The sequence below is a fragment of the Asterias rubens genome, chromosome 5, assembly GCF_902459465.1.
Source record: "Asterias rubens chromosome 5, eAstRub1.3, whole genome shotgun sequence".
NCBI lineage: Eukaryota > Metazoa > Echinodermata > Asteroidea > Forcipulatida > Asteriidae > Asterias > Asterias rubens.
The window spans coordinates 16,656,118-16,673,546 of record NC_047066.1 but is presented as its reverse complement, the minus strand read 5'-3'; the positions used below and the strand labels follow the sequence as shown (position 1 = coordinate 16,673,546).

Sequence of the window (17,429 nt, the reverse complement as noted above, 5' to 3'; positions counted from 1 at the left end):
ACTCGGCACCTCTCAAACTCGGCACCTTACAACCTCGGCACCTTACAAACTTGGCACCCACAAACTCGACACATGCACAACTACAAACTCGGCACCTGGTTAAAAACGCTCAATCTGCCACGGTTACAAACTCGGCACCCAGTTGGAAATCCCGATCCTCGTCGTGTGTATCGACGGGTTCGACGTCGTACCGACGATACATACCTAATAATTAATATGTATTTTCACTGTCATGGTGAGGTCGCCCTTTTCAAAGATCTGTATCAAAATAATTAATATTTATTTTGTGTAAACTTTTGAAGACGGTTTTGAGTCGAAATTACGTAATTCTATGTCCAAGTATTTTTTGGGTACACACGAAACTTTGATCCAATAAAACACAAATTCAAAATAAAGAGTACGTGTAATACAGACTGTCATGCACTGTGTTTTATTACAAGATGATCGTAACCCATTGCACGATTCCACTAAACACCGGGTGAGACCGCTGAACTGTCGCTGCTGCCGCCGTGGTGGGGCAAAAGTCCTGTCATGTAGGCAAAACACGCACCCAAATCACACTCTCTTCAAAATCAAAACGTCATTGTCAACCAAACGCTAAAATACAACAAAAAGCGATGCACTTTCACCAACATTAAAAAACGAAAAACAAAACAAAAACTTAACGTGCGGACGTAAAGTTTCCATGGGGAAAAAAATCTCCGATGCCATTTTTCAAAAGTTCGGAAGCGGTTATGGTCATATAAGCTAGCATAAAACTACTAATTATTTTAACTAAATTCAAACCAGTTTTTATGGTGTTAATACTACTCTTCGGGTGGTATTTGCTGTTGGTGCCGAGTTTGGTTAAGTGGACCAAAATAGGCCAGTGCTGAGTTTGTTTGGTACCGAGTTTGTTGGACCAAAACAGGCCGGTGCCGAGGATACAGATCCTGGTCATTTGATTGGTGGAACTTACTTCACGTGACATTTGGGTGAAAATTCACTAAGCCGCCATAATTATGTTCAATTTGGGTCAAAAATTCAAAATAGATTCAGAATAATCATTCCAACTCAGTCAAATAGTCCAATTGTTCTAATTTATTAATTTGATATTGTCGGAGCTACAACTATTTTGAATATTTAACAAAAGTACTTAAAGTTCAACAACTTGTAACAAGTGAGCTGTTAATATACAAAAAAATTAAGACCATTTTGAATAACTTCTTCAATGTTAACTGCTAATGTTTTTAAAACCTTGTTACAAATATGCTCTGCAACAATTTGGCCGAAATATGACTATATTGTAGGAGGTCCTGTTTTCGAGGTGTCCCTAAAGTCGTGGCAAATCTTTTACCTCTCTGTGCACGATGTAAACAGTCCAGTCCCTAGATAAAAATTTGATGGTTTTATTTGCCAAGCAAAGAGTCTCCTCTCCCTTAACCAAAACTTAGAAACACGTAAGGCTCTACTGGTTATTTGGTATTTTAGGCATTTCTACAAGGTACAAAAATATGTCATAATGTTGAGGCCATTATAAAAATATTTGCCCACCGAAAAAGTTTCATCAAACACTATTTCAATTCACAATTCATGATGATCAAATCATGTGACTGAATATTTTGCTGAGCATTCTGGAAAAAAAATACAAAGGCTCAAAGAAGCCATGTGCCTTATATATATAATTTTCTAATATTTTTGGAGATTTCTTTTTTTTAACCCTCATATCAATATTATTATTAACATTAAAACTTAAACATCAGTTTGTTGATTCAATTATCACTGTTTATTAATACGCTTTATTATAAATATTAAGAAAACAAATCTTTTAAAAAATAAATAAAAATCAGATTTGAAAGCCAGTAATTATTCACATTTTTTTTTTTTTTTTTTTTTTAATTTAATAAAATAAATATTTTGAATAAAATGAAGACAACTGCTGGCTATAGAGTCATACACAGAGTCTTAAAGAACACTTGTAGTCACTGTTGTTTCTTCCATGTATGGCTTCACCGGGTAACCATACTTTCTCGTTTGCCGTGAAAACAGGAAAAACTCACACAAAAACAAATAGGGCCAGTTGAAGTCATCGAAGATCGGTGTGTGGTGTGAACATTTCAATGTCCATCAAGTTTTAATATATGTTTGCATACTTCATATTTAATTAGGGCATCGTTGATAATGGCATCATTATTTTTTTCCTAATTCAAAGAAAAAGGCATAATACCGTGAAAACTGGTAAGAGGAGGATGGTTGTTTAAAAATTATGGCTATCTGCGTGACAATGGACATTTCCGACATAACTTTTTGTAGACATTACATAGTCTTATAATGGACATGACACTAAGAGACACCTTTTTTTGTATTTAACTGATGGTTTGGTACAGAAATGATGTGGGATCTCTTTCTTTCAGTCATATCATTATATTATGGACGTAACTTTGAAATTTATCATTATTTCGGACATAACTATGTCCAATGTCCATTTTTGTGAGTACTTGGGGAAGTTACTTGAATCACTCTTATTGTAGCATCCATAGTTTGTTCAATACACATCCACTGGCAGACAGAAGATGGTCTACTAACAAGATATTCCCCAAATTACACTAAGCTGCCTTACCGATACAGATTTAGGAGATTAGCAAGTTAAATGCCTTTAATAATAATAATAATAATAATAATACAAAACATTATAGGGCGCTATACAAAGAACAGAGCGCCTATCATTAACAAAGGGAGGGCAGCATAAAAACAAAAACAAAACCAGACCAACGACAGGCTAATAGAGAAACAAAAAGAGGAGCAAATTAGGATGGTTCTGGAAATAAAAATGTCTTGAGGAGGCGTTTAAACACAGCCAACGACGCAGCTTCTCTCAGACTTGTTGGTAGCGCGTTCCACAAGCGCGGTGCAGCAACCACGAAGGCTGTGTCCAGTTTTCCTTTTGGATCTAGGAATGGATAGCCGGGTCAAGTCTGATGAGGAGCGCAGTCGATGGCTGTGTGCATCAGAAATACCATATTGTAAGTGAATCAAATTAACAAGATACGAGGGAGCTTGAGCATGGAGAATTTTGTAAATCAGAGTGAACATTTTGAAACAGATTCTTTCCTTAACAGGTAGCCAATGTAAATCTGTCATCAGGCTATCAGAAGGCTGGTCCCATCCACATCCAAAGACTAGCCGAGCAGCTTTATTTTGCAAGCATTGTAGGCGTTTTAGATCAACTACGCGCGCTCCATACAACATAGAATTAACATAGTCAAGGCGGGAAAGGACCAGACTTCTGACAGCATGACGACAGGCATCCTGCCTTTTCATGGAAACCATGTTAAAACCATCTTCAAAGTAAAAAGTAGGTGACATGTTTGAAGAGAACTGAAACAACCAATTAAAACTCAAAAGACATTTTAACACCAAGTAACTGCCAATAACATATAATACAGCCAAATTTAACTTGAACACAGTTAGATCATTTTGGTTGATCTGGATAACCATGCTTTACAATAACGCCAGCTTTTGTTAAATTTGTGACAACATCATCGGCACTCGACTTGCGTGCGCCCCGTTGAGTCATTATTATAGGGTTTTGAATCGATATCATCAATCATGTTTAGGGATGCCCATGATGACTTCCACTCCTTGTCCTCTCCAGTTGGCCAAACAAAGTTACCCTTTTTGACAACCCGAGTTTGAAAAAATGAACAAACTTTGGTTTAAGAGGAAAGCAAATTACAATTATTACCTTAATTTTACTTGCATTTAATAGAAGCAATTTAAGTCACAATCTCAAATACAGTTGCAGTCATATACAGATCTTACCTGGTTCCTTATGCAACAAAATTTACTTCTGCTCTCTGTTTTTTTTAAAGCCTACAAAAACATGCAAGGAATCTTTGAAAATAGTGTAAATTCAGGTCTTATGATTGTTTCAAGACAACAAAATGATCACTTACCTTTTCACTGCAGCAGAAATGTTGTACACAGTGTGCTACGTGTATGTGCCTGTAGAACTACATTATGGCTTGTTGTAGTATACTGTTATGAAGTCGATGTATACTGTGTACATCATAAAATACAGGTTTTATGCGTACTATTACAGAAATGTATGCCAAACCCACCCAGACACACACTCCTGTGGAAGTTTTAACAATTTATCTTTTTCATTTATGAAAAAGATAACCTACATGTAGACTAGAGCCATGGCCCACCGTTTGTATGTCCACTGTTTTAAGTTATGTCCGAAACAGCAATATGTCCACACAAGTAAAAGTAAATTTTGGACAAAACACCTCAAATTTCAGCATTACTTTGGGATAATTGGTGCAAATAAATTAACTACACATTAGTTGAGACTCAAGAAAAAAGATTTTTAAATACATCATCATTCTTTTAACTTCCCACATTGAAAGCTTGGGTCCTTTTGGGAGAGGGACTTCAAATGTGGTGATCATTTCGTAGTTTATGCTCAATTGAAGTTTTATTTATTTCACAATGCCAATTTATGTTTTTAGTTAGTTGAGTTGATGATATACATTTAATATTCACCCCACCCACATACAAAATAAGTTTAAAGGCAGTGGACACTATTGGTAATTACTCAAAATAATTATTAGCATAAAACCTTTCTTGGTGACGAGTAACGGGGAGAGGTTGATGGTATAAAACATTGTGAGAAACGGCTCCCGCTGAAGTGCCATAGTTTTCAAGAAAGAAGTAATTTTCCACGAATTTGATTTCGAGACCTCAGATTTAGAACTTGAGGTCTCGAAATCAACCATCTAAACGCACACAACTTCGTGTGACAAGGGTGTTTTTTCCTTTCGTTATTATCTCGCAACTTCGATGACCGATTGAGTTCAAATTTTCACAGGTTAGTTATTTCATGCATATATGTCAGTCAGTGCGCACGGGTCAGAAAAACCCTTCATTTCATTTGTTAGGTATTCATGACCGTCGCGGCTATGAATATATAATGAGCTCGGAGGACACATTTAAAAAAATCCAATTCGGGAGTATTAAATACTGTAACAGACAAAAACTTTCATAAAACGGAGCAATAATGTTTTACTGTACCTACAACAATTATTTCATAATTTTATGTATCCAAAAATAAGAAATATGAGACAAAAAACGTTACCCTCTTTGTGCAGAAATAAGGGTCTTCAAAAACGTAATTTTTTAAATATTTAACCAAATTGTGCAGAAGAATTTTATAGATGGACTGTTAGGTAAACTATTGATGTAGTGTTTCGCTGTATTCGTTATTTCCAAGGTCACTCGAAACAGTCAAGTTCACCAAAAGAATCCGTCTTCGTAAGCGTGACCGTTCAGAATCGAGAAATCCGCCATGTCTCGCTTGTAAAATGAGAGCCCACACGTGATTGGTCAAAACATGGACCATGCTCAATGTCCTATGTAACCAGTGTAACCAATCAGCTGCTGTGTAAGGAAACGCTAGTCATTTGCCTAGCGTTTCCGTACATAGCAGTCATGTCTAGTTCCCTACTTCAAACGTTACACTGATTAATGCGGTGTTGGGTAAACATTGAGGCGCCAGGCTTTTCAAAGGGTTGCGCATTTGTCTAAAAGGGATTCGTTTAAAGTAGGTCTGCTGTACAATGGCTAAGCCCATTAAAATTATTTTTTTGAAGCTTTTTAATATGCCATTCCTCCGAAAATAGTAGTAGATATTCACCGTGGTTTATACCTTGATGAAAGAAACACTATTGCATTTCAAGGGACCACCATTACTTGCCCATTTTCATGCTTTTATTCTGTGAGGATTGGTCAATTGTTAACAACATATTTTTATTAAAAACACTGCAACATTCTTTTCTTATTTCATGGATTAATTTATTTATTTGATTCTTTCAGCTGCAGGAATTTCTCATGCAATTATCCACATTTTCCTTTACAGAGTCTTAATCATTTAAATAATTGTTTAATGCTAGGTCAGCTCGGAGAAAAATAACAAAAAAGTACTATTGGCAAAGATCTTTTTGTTGAAAAGCTTACTGTGGTTAAGTTCACATTTGAACTATTTTTTTCTGTCTCTGAAATGAAGTTTGTTAATATCAAGAACTACATGAATGACAACGTATCATCGGCATCTGAGCAAAAAGTACCTAACATTGTTACAAAAAAATTACCTGAAAGGTCCTATCTAGATTGTGTTTTTTTTCTAGTAAAGCCAGGTTCACACCTCCTGCGAATGTGAATGCGATTCGAATGTTGATATCAAAAGTTCACAAATAATTTGCAGAGGTTGGATTGTGCGAATATTGCATTGTGCGAATATCGCAGCGAAAACAGAGTTGTGATGTAAAATTCAAGTAAAATCCGTATCGAATTCACATTCGCAGGAAGTATGAACCAGGCTTGAGGCTTTAAATTTTAAATTTAAAAAATATTCAGAAAGATAAATTCACAAGCATGCAAAAGTTTCAACTCAATTCGGGGTCTGTTAGCTTGAGAAAAAAACAGCAAAACCTTTCATTTAGTACGAGGTACTTAAGTATCTTGTGAGAAGGTACGAAGTGTCAAAGGTACGAAGTGTCCAAGGTACGAAGAGTCCCATAGTCACTTCGTACCTTGCAAAGGTACGAAGCGTCCAGGGTACGAAGTGGCAAAGGTACGAAGTGTCCTGACACCTTTCATCTCGGAAGACTGTTTTTTGACCCATCCATGCCTAGCGGTACCAACTACATCTCTGAGCACGGCATTACCGAACAGGCATAATTACAACACCCCGTAGAAATCTGGCTGGGTTACAACATCAGGAAGAAACCAGTCAATGTTCAACTTCACGTTCTCCGACAAGTACTTTGTGATGGAATTATCCAAAAGCTAGAAACAACGGTAGGTCATCAAGGGTAGGCCTGAGGTTCGGAGGGAAAAAAAGTAACATAATATTTTAATTTTACATTGTTTAGATCCCATCATATAGTTATTTAAAAAAAAATGTTTGACAGAAATAACCAGGCTAATTCTCATTGTACACGGACCTAAACTGGGGGCGCTGTACTCCGTAGCACGTTAATATAAGGTTTGCGGTAACACATCCGGTTATTAAAAATTAAACTTTATATAATAAGACGACAACTAACATGACTAAAGAAACAAATATATTAATGCAATAAAACAAAGTGCAAGTTGAAGACAAAAACTTGTGTATTGTAAATATCATGTCCAAAATAGCCTACTTACTGTCACTGTGTAGTATGAGCATGGAGGGTCTATTTCTACCTCCATGGTATAACTATAATTATAACAATGTTTAAACCAGGTCCCTACTACTTTCTGATATTTAAAAAAATGTTTTATAAATACATGCCACGACGACGACGACGAAAGACAAAACAACTAAACAGCAGCCCCAGAAAATCGTGTTTATTGTGACGTCACGGAACAATGAGTGCCGCAACAACGGAGAAATTTGTGATTTTTCTTGAAATTACAAGGCCGAAAACACGACAACGGTTGAACGTGCAGAAGTGAACGTACCATCAATAGGACCGGAAACCCTTCGTCTACCATAATATCGACCTCATTTGTCTCCATTATGCTCGAAACAGTCAAGTTCACCAAAAATGTGAGGCTACTCTTCGAAAAAGTGTGAACACTTAAGTACACTTCAGTTGAAAATATAAATGTCTTAGAGGGGTTAAATTCGGTAAAAATTGGGTTCTAAATCTTCGTTAGATTGTCGAGAAGGCTACTTACCCCATCCCACCATGTTGGTCTAACTCCGGCGGAAATGTACTTCCCATCGGTTTCAAGGAGCAGTGTCGGAACGCTCGCATTTTCACGCGAAATCTTGAAGGGGTCCGAGGCCAGCTCTCGCTGCAAATGAAATCGAGGTTTACGCTTCATTATCGAGCACAGTGCGCACGGACTGATGTTGAGATATACCAACTGTGAAGGCTAGTCTTTAACAATTACCATTAGTGTCCACTGCCTTTAAGTCATAACAAAAATGAAGCATAAGTGAGTTCTGGACATACCGTTATGTCCGAAATGTTTTTTTTTTCAAGATATTTTGGAGTAAAAAGTTAAAAAACTTACTAATGGTGCTAATTGTTTTTAAGTATCGTTCTTTAATACACAAAACAAGAAGTGTCATAGTTTCAAGATTATAACTTGCCCCAAAATGTTTATTCTTCCATTGGACACGTTTTGGACATAACTTCTATTTCAGACATAACTCATGTGGACGGAAAGTTCTTAATCCACCTCCCTCGTGGGGTTTAGGGGTAACTGTTTCAGGTGAAGATTTTTATTAATTGACAAGTCAATACCACTTGTTTCATCTATTAACTTGAATGATTTCTTAAACTAGGGGTACACGTTATAAAGAGAAATGTACTATTTCGGACATAACAAAGTTGCGGACGGAAATAAGCATCGCTGTTTTTAGCACTTTGTCACACTTCAACTGGCACATCTGAGATTATGAAAACAATTGCACTCCGTGGTGGGCTAGACAACCTTTGGGAAATGTTAAAGTTACTGATTTCCTATGTTACTAATTGAAAGAAACTAGCATCAAGAAAACACCTTAAAATTGGACGGAAAATAGTTATGTCCGAAATGGCTCACTAATGACCTTGTGTTTTTACCAGACATAAATCATTGAAGCTATTGTTGTTATCAGCAAGGTATTTCTCCATTCTATTATCATGTAACATGCAGTAATAGCTTTGGTAACTAATGTCTTTAAAAGGCAAGTGAAACAAAAATATAGTTTTCTGATTGAACGAGTTTCCGTCCACAAATTGGCCTTTTACCAACATTCTGAAAATCTTGCAAAGCAACTATGAGAAATTTGTTGCTACTGTACATGTAGGTACCTCTAGGTGGGTGCTTCAAATGGATGCTTTAGTTATCTTGACATGATGTTTAGTTTATGTGCTACAATGCTAAAAGGGCATCCTCGCCAATTAGTGCAGTTTAGTGAATTTTCACCCATTTACTATTACTCCCTAAAGACCTATTCGCCCATGGGGAATAGCATTTCCCATTCAACAGTTAAGATCAGCCTTGTTCCCAATGTTTTTGAGCAGTACAGCGCCGCCGCGCTGCTGCTAAAACAAGGAGCACCTGTGCAAAAGGTTGTGATCCGATTGCTATTAAATTTGTGCGTTGTTGCCGCTACATAATATTATATACGTTTAAAATACATCAAATATTATACTTTTAAATTACATCATATGACAAGGATCTATGTCAGTTATATAAAACAAATATTGAGTGGCTTTAATTCGTGGAATCGAAGGAATATTATCGCTCGGTAATATTCCTCCCATTCCACTCTGAGCCATTCAATGTTTGTATACTATAAATATAAATATAAACAAAAGTAAACTTGCGGGTACAACCATGGGTAAAAATTCTTTTGAAGGATTGGTGGCCGGTTTGGTCTTGATGTTTCAATCAGTATAATCGGCTCATCTCCAAGACGTTTGCTGTTTTTTTAAAAACTCTCCTTAAAAGTGAATGTTTTATTTACTGATATGTGCCCACCTCCGATCACGAAACTAATGCCAATGCTTGTTTCGGTCACACACGAGAAAACTTGGGTAATGATGCATCAGTGTCCTCTTTCAGCAACGAAACTCATTAATTTTAAGCACACTTGACCAGCGCGTGTCCGCGTTTAGTCAAAACCAGCTTTCAATAGTTCCACATTCGGGCATAGATTTACAAAAGAGGTTTCAACAAATTTAAGATCAAAGAAACATCCTTGTCCCCGAGCTTTACTCTTATTTACATAATATTTTTAAAAGCAAACTGTTTGTGTATTTCTTATTAAAGCTAAAACAAATATGGAGGTTTTTTTGCTCCGATTGTGTCAACAAACATAATTCAAAGCAAAGATTTGAAATCAGAAAGATTAAAGTTTTTCGTTTGAGGTGCTATTTTCTTCTTGCACAGTCTATTGTAAACAAAGTTTACGCGACGGGAAAGGTGATTGTTTGTAACACACAGATTTGGGGTATTGACAAATACCGCCGAGTGAAGGGCAGTCTTAGGGCAGGAAAAAAAAAACTAAACATCTATGGGGGGAGAGAAGTTTTCAGAGCGCAGCACCAAAGCTTTGGAACTCCCTCCCGGACACTGTAAAACTCTCCAAATCACTCAAAACATTCAAGAACAGTTTAAAAACTCATTTTCATAGAGAAGCTTTTTGTTAAGTTTATGTTCTTATTTTGTTGTTTGCTACTTTCATTGCTTGTTGTTCTTTTGTAGAGAAGCGCCATGAGCGCCGCTTGCGGCGGATACCGCTTTATTAAGTGTCCATTATTATTAGCTGTTCCGACCTACCATCGGAACAGGTATTGTTTCGTCGAGATTTTTATTATTAGCTTTTCCGACCTACAGTCGGAACAGGTACATGTATTGTTTTCGTCGAGATTTTTATTATTTTTATTATTATTATTATTCTTTGTTTCCGCCTAAAACCCCATTGCGTTTGTACAGCATTTTTGTTCAGGCTCCGTCTCCTAAAGTATAAGGATAAAAGAGTTAAATCATATATCAAATTGAAGCTTAGAACATAAGCTTTACTCTAATAAAAAAGTGTTAACATTTTTAATTAATTAACCACGTGGTCTTCATTTGAATTTTTAATTTGTAAACTTGATGCAGTCACTTTCATGTTATTGTGAAATATTCTCTTCGGTAATACAACACAGTATGTACCTCTATGAGTTGTTGACTTCTTGAGAGGAGTTTAACTACTTTGTTTCCTACCTGCGTTCTGGACACATTACTCTGTACACGCACAACGAACGGAGGTTTGGGATTTTCGTTAGAACGTGCGTTAAATTTGTCCTTGTTTTTCTAACCGCGTTCTGGACCAATTACTCTGTGCATGGGTTTTCGTTAAAGCTACCGTGCGTAATTAGATAGGGGTTTTTGAAGACATCGACGTCGTCGTCAAAAAACCCTAAAGGCATCTAATACTACATTTCAACCCTACTTAATAGTTATAGGCGTTAGCAGTTCATATTTAGTGACATTGGTCGCAAAATCATGAAACAAGAATTATTTTGCCGGATCATAATCCCCTCTGTTGATGCACACATGTAAAAACCCACCATTTTTGCATCGTGCCCTTCTAGCCTAGTGGTCATCAGTCGCGACTACACATCTGAGAATTGCGAGTTCGAATCTCCGTCCGAACTTTTTTTTTTTATCCCCCCAAACTAAAAATATATTTCTTTTTGTAATATTTAAGTTTGATTCTTATCTTAATATCGATAGTGTTGCCTTTTCTTTTTCTCAATTGTTAGCCCAACATAACCTGTGTGCATGCATGACATGATGATGTTTAAAAACACAGTAGGCGAAAAATGGTGATCATAAGCGCAGAGTTTGGTGGTTAAGATTTCTGTGAAATCAACTTGTACTAGATCAAACATCAAACCACCAACCAAAACAAAATTAAAATTCGTAATTAATTAACCACGTGACCCATATTTGCATATTTAATTGGGAAATCTTTGTAGCACCATATCTCAAGAATTACACGGCCGTTTTACAGACTGTTTGTAGATATAGACTCCTTGGGGATTGGACTGATTCTAATAAGAGATGTTTCAGTCCATTAAAATCAATCAAAGTACGTCTATAATTAACGATTAATTAAAAATCTTGGCATCATGGGTACAATGTAGTACCTCATAAACTGGATGCAGTCACATTCAACGCATTGCAATAGCTCCTCCACGGTTAATGCAATACAAAATTGAGATTTTGCAAAAGGCATTGGATTGGGGTTGCATACCATCGTGTACCTTATGAAATTTATTAGTACGAAAAATACAATTTTAAGACTGACGTCATCACACGTTAATTTATGCTAATTAGAAGCATTAATGAGTTTTTCTTTGCAGCACTATGTCTCAAGAAGGGTACGGCCGATTTCAATTTTTTTTTCAGTATTAGGCTCATTAGGCATAGGAGAATTGCCTCGGGTAACCGTGACCCTGATTTGACCTCTACTTCCGGGTCAACCGGAAGTGGGACCATATCTGAAGAGTTACACAACCGATTAAATTGTTTTCTTTAGTTATAGACTCCTAAGGCATTAAATTTTGTTGGAGAAAATCCATGACCCCATTTTGACCTCTTCTTCTGGGTCAACCGGAAGTGGGACCATTTCTCAAGAACTACACAACCGATTTTCAAACTTTTTTCAGTTATAGACTACTTCAGGCATTAAATATTAACTTTGAAAACTAAGACCCCCATGTTGACCTTTATTTCTGGGTCAACCGGAAGTGGGACCTTATCTCAAGAACTGCACAACCAATGTTCAAGTTCTTTTCAGTTATAGACCCTTTGAGCTCTAAAGATTGAACTTGGATTACCTTGACCCCAAATTGACCTTTACTTCCGGGTCAACCGGAAGTGGGACCATATCTCAAGAACCATGCAACCGATCTTCAGTTTCTTTTCAATTATAGACCCCTTGAACATTGAAAATTAAAAACGGAACAGCTCTGTGTTTATATAGAAGAGTTTGTGGTAACACCATGGTGTTACCGCAAACTCTTCTATATCTTATTCCTCGAAATCAACCATCTAAACACACAACTTCGTGTGACTAGGGTGTTTTTTCTTTTGCCGATTGAGCTCAAATTTTCACAGGTTTGTTAGTTTATGAATATGTTGAGATACATCAACTGTGAGGGCTAGTCTTTGACAATTACCAACAGTGTCCACTGCCTTTAAATGGCCTTTTAAAACCGGCAGGGTCATTGCGGCGAGGGCTTTTATCGCACGGCAACGACCCTGCAAGGGGTCTAAGCAGCAGTTTAAGAACGACTAGCGCGTAGTATCCGAAAACACTGGTTTAATACTGGTTTATTAAAAACCAGGTTGTCGCGGCCGGTATGTTTAAAAGTATGTCCCTTCTTACATCATAAACAATTCAGCAAAATGTGTACATTTTGATAGGGGCCTACATTGCTGATTTGTTTATATATTTTTTTTAACAAAGCAATAAAAAAGGTTCGCAGTCCGCCCAAGAACACTTGGCCATTGAAAACATAACAGCTGAAAGAGACTACGTTAGCCAGTTGCATTTATTGTCATTTTTTGAAAACATAGACCCTAACACCTAAAGCAGACTACATTATTGTCACTTTTACTTTTAACATAAGTGTTTGTAATTACCTTTTTGCATGTTTTGTGTTTAATTTCTAGAGAGAAAGGAATTCTTCACTCGAGTCTATGCAATCCGCTGTGTATAAAGGCCCACATGATGGAATGGTCAGTATTTAAAATCATTGGTGTGATACGATCTACACAGAAAGCAGGTCCAGTTTTCATGGAACTGCTACCATAATGTTCAGAGTATAAGCCGCATCCTATGAATTGATTACTGACAAACAGAAATAGAGTGTACGGCTTGAGATGTGGATGGCTATATGTACATGTACATACATGTACACCCATATGAAAAGTAAGCTTTGGCACTTTAGACTAAACTTACTATGGCAAACTCAGCAAACTCATTTACCAACATTTACAAATATTCAGAAGGAGGGGGTTGGGAGACAACGGTCAGAATTCCTCATAGATCTATCATGGTGGTGAGTTATTATTATGCTTTGTACATCGTTAGTAACCTTACAATCAGCTATTTAGTCATGAAACTTGGAGAGTTACTCTTGAGAAGGAGACTGCTTTAAAGTCAACAGGTAAAATGTCAAGGTCACAGTGCTCAGGTGTAAGAACATAATTTTATGGCCTGCGGCGAACTCCCCAGGGGCATAGTGTTTTCCTTGTCCTTAAGGTGTGTGTGTGTGTGCACATCATCTTTGTCCGAGCGATATCTCAAGAAGGACTGGCATATCAACTCCAAACTTGGTTTTTGGATTGGTCATGGGATCCCCCAGAAGCTATTAAGCTCATTATGGCTAAAGCTCATTATGGCTAAAACAAAAGAAATGTTGTCCGAGCAATAAGTCGAAAAGGACTTGGCTTATCAGCTCCGAACTTGGTTTGTGGATTAGTCATGGGATCCCCAGAAGCCTATTGTTTTTGGACCCCCTCACAAGAATATTAAGCTCATTATGGCTAAAACAAAATAATATTGTCTGAGCACTAACTCGCAATAAAAGGACTTGGCGCATCAACTCTGAACTTGGTTTGTGGATTAGTCATGGGATCCCCCAGAAGCCCATTGTTTTTTGAAATATTAAGCTCATTGTGGCTAAAAGAAAAGAAATGTTGTCCGAGCACTAACTCTCAAGAAGGACTTGGCGTATCAACTCAAACTTGGTTTGTGGATTAATCATGGGATCCCTCAGAAGCCTATTGTTTTTGGACCCCCTCAGATAAATATTAAGCTCATCAAATGGCTTAATCTCGAAAAGGACTTGGTGTAGCAACTCCAATCTCAGCGGGGCATTTTTGTTGTCAACACACCATTCTTATTCTGATATATTTGCGTAGCTAGAATTCAACAGTCCTCAAACTGTTGATATCAATTATGTGGTGTTAACTAAGGGAATCAATGTGTGGTGAAGAGGTTTTCAACTAGTTTGACCCAACGAGGCCTGGTTCTTGATAATTTTACCAGGACGAAGTCGAGGCAAATTATCAAGAACCTGGCCTCGGCGAGTTTAAACCACTAGTTAAAAACCGATTCAACACACTTTGATTCCCATTCATACCTTTTCGGTCAAAAAAACATCAACACTTTTTGGTCAAAAAGTAAACTAAATGCAAAAATTAAACTTGTTCAATGATTTCGTTCAACACAACACCCCTCCAGCTATGAAATGGAAAGGCCCTCGGGTAAACAACACCCTAAAAGGGAATGCTGTGCGCGTATCGCGTGATGTGCCACAATTGTCCCGCCCGTTGCTCTCGACCAATAGGAATGAAGAAACTGTCTAATAAGCACAGGTGCAAGCTCGCGTGTCACACCCATGTTTCAACACTTTTTACTGGTCATTAACAAAGGTTTATACACACCCACGTGATGCGCTCTCCACCAATAGGAATAGCAAAACTGTCAGAGGTATTTATGAATGATGGGTTCCGTTTGCTACATGAGACTGGTGGAAAAAAGAACAAACAACAGAGTTCATTAATCGCCCGGAGTTTCTCTACACAGGTCACTGCATAAATCGCAGGGATCAGTGATGTGGATGACACCATAGGAATGGATACAGCTGAGCCGCCCACAGATTTGAATCGGTGTGGCTTATATTTCGAAAATCAGCAATTAAAGACAAACTCTTGCTGAGCAAAGCAGGTTATCAAACCCAACCAAACTATTGTCACATTTGTTAACATACGTAATGCATTGTACAAAATCTTTCATGCAGAGAAAAAGACATAAGACATGTAAGATGGCTACTTGTGAATAAGGAAAAATTAATCTGAAAATGTTTCTAGTTTGTTCCAAAACAAAACATACTTAGATCTTAGGATCAAGACTTTGTTTATGAAGGTTGAAGATATAATGTGGTTGGAATAGTATAGTCAAGTTGCTTATTTTGTCCCCCTTTAATTTATTTTTCAGAATTCTGAAAGAGTTGATTGTGAAGAAGCGTTCAAATACCAAAGTGAATCCAGTTAATACTTTGTGTGCACGATGAATGGAACATTGGGGAATCTGAATGTCAAACAACAGGAGAAGCTCAATCAGGTATTGTGAGATGTCAGACACCACTTGCATGGATCATTTGCAGCAGCGTAACTAGACAATTTCATTTGGGGGGGGGGGCAAGTGGGGGCAAAGATTAAATTTGAGGGGGGGGGGCCAAAGAAGTGCAAGATTATTATTAAATATGTTAACTGATAGTTGATACACACCAATGCAGTTCTAAAACAGTCTACATAGTCAGCATGTAGCAAAAGATTGCGAAAACAACCAAATCTTAGAGAACTTGTCCTTTGTATAAGATAAAACTTTTTGACTGTATACAAGGATTAAATTACCAACAGTGATTACCAAGTATCAATTTAGAGTTGTACACGGCATTCTCAAATAGGCTCTGTGGGTACGAATAAAATTATTGTTTGTATGCTTTATTTCAGTGTAAATACCCAGAACTTAATAATATTTTAAAAAAAAATTAAGACTAGGGGAAAGTATTGATTACAACAGTGTATGGGTCATGTGCCAGTTCTGTCAAGTTCTAGAAGATCTCTCGATTATACAGAAATTCACTGTGTGGTTCAGGAGTTTTTCAGGATATTTGGTCTATTTTGGTAATTTGAATTAATATAATTTGACACTTGGTGATGTTATAACACCATTGTTTTGTTGCTGCCTTCATGTTGAGGTTCAAGCATTTGTTAAGTTTGATGGTTCTTTCCTGTTCAATTTAGATTACAATCTATGCTGTAAAGAAGAGTTGCAAGGAGGTTCAATTTTCCAACAACAAAAACATGAAATAAACTCGATTATTTTCGACACATGCACACAAGGGATTAGCTTCCTAACTTTTCTCTAATGTTTTAATATCTAATTTCTTCCATTTTTAAGCACCCAGAAGCAAGTTTGATGGACGAGCGCCAAATAAATATTGATCATTACTACATGTATTAATCGACAGTGGCTTAAAACTACATATGGCATGAAAAGTTTCCTATGTTTTCTAATTCGTTTTCTTTTTCTTTGTTTTTCTGATCAGTTAAAAATAAATCTTGAGGACATTCTGTTGGAGAGCCATGATGATCACATGCTGTTGAGATTTCTAAGAGGTTTGTGTTGCAATAACTGCCAAATCTTACAAAGTGCCTGGCCAAGTCTTTGTACTTAGGATATTTTGTATCTCCGTTGAATCTACCCATCAGGATGTCTATTGGTTATGTCTATAATAGAGAGGTTTAGCTGCACATTCCGCATGAACGTGAACGTGACATCAGAAAATTGTGTCATTAAAGTCTCATGTTTTAAGCATACATGAATTTACCATTTTTCACATCAGGTGCGTACATGTACATGCGCGCAGACGTCATACTTGAGCATGCACTAGGCCAAAGTGGCGACTTCTTCCAGAAACAACACAATTTTGTTGACGTTCACGTTCACGTGTTTGCTCCCGTAACGTACTTAGCTAAACCCAAATAATAGTAAAAGTAATAATAATAAAGATACAAAGTGCTTGTATAGTGTTTATGCGCAAATCTTCCCAAAGGGCAATTCATTTTTGTCTACAGGTAGAGTCTGAAGAGCTACAAGTGGAATATGACCCATTATTTGATATGCAGCACCTTGTAACAGTTTACAAGGTGCTGTGGGACAAACTTGATGCCAGATACACAGGGGCAAATCCCTTCTCTTATCAATTGAAAGTATACTGGGTTCTTTTACATGTATTGCACAACACCTTGGACCTGAGGCTCAACGTCCCACCCGATAAGTCTCTTGGTAAGGACACATGATCCTTGCAAGCCAGTTCACTAATGGTTTCCTC

General features: G+C 37.2%; 1 protein-coding gene across 3 annotated transcripts in view; it reads left to right on the top strand.

The window, feature by feature from the left end:
* The window catches only part of LOC117290051 (SEC14-like protein 2), a 39,708-nt gene that overhangs the window by 816 nt on the left and 21,463 nt on the right, over window positions 1–17,429 (top strand). For all 3 annotated transcript variants that reach the window (XM_033771296.1, XM_033771295.1, XM_033771293.1), the window contains exons 2-4: window positions 13,195–13,260; window positions 15,527–15,652; window positions 16,644–16,713. In XM_033771296.1, the coding sequence (XP_033627187.1) occupies window positions 15,599–15,652; window positions 16,644–16,713 (124 nt within the window). In that variant the 5' untranslated portion in view covers window positions 13,195–13,260; window positions 15,527–15,598. The remainder of the gene's footprint in view (window positions 1–13,194; window positions 13,261–15,526; window positions 15,653–16,643; window positions 16,714–17,429) is intronic.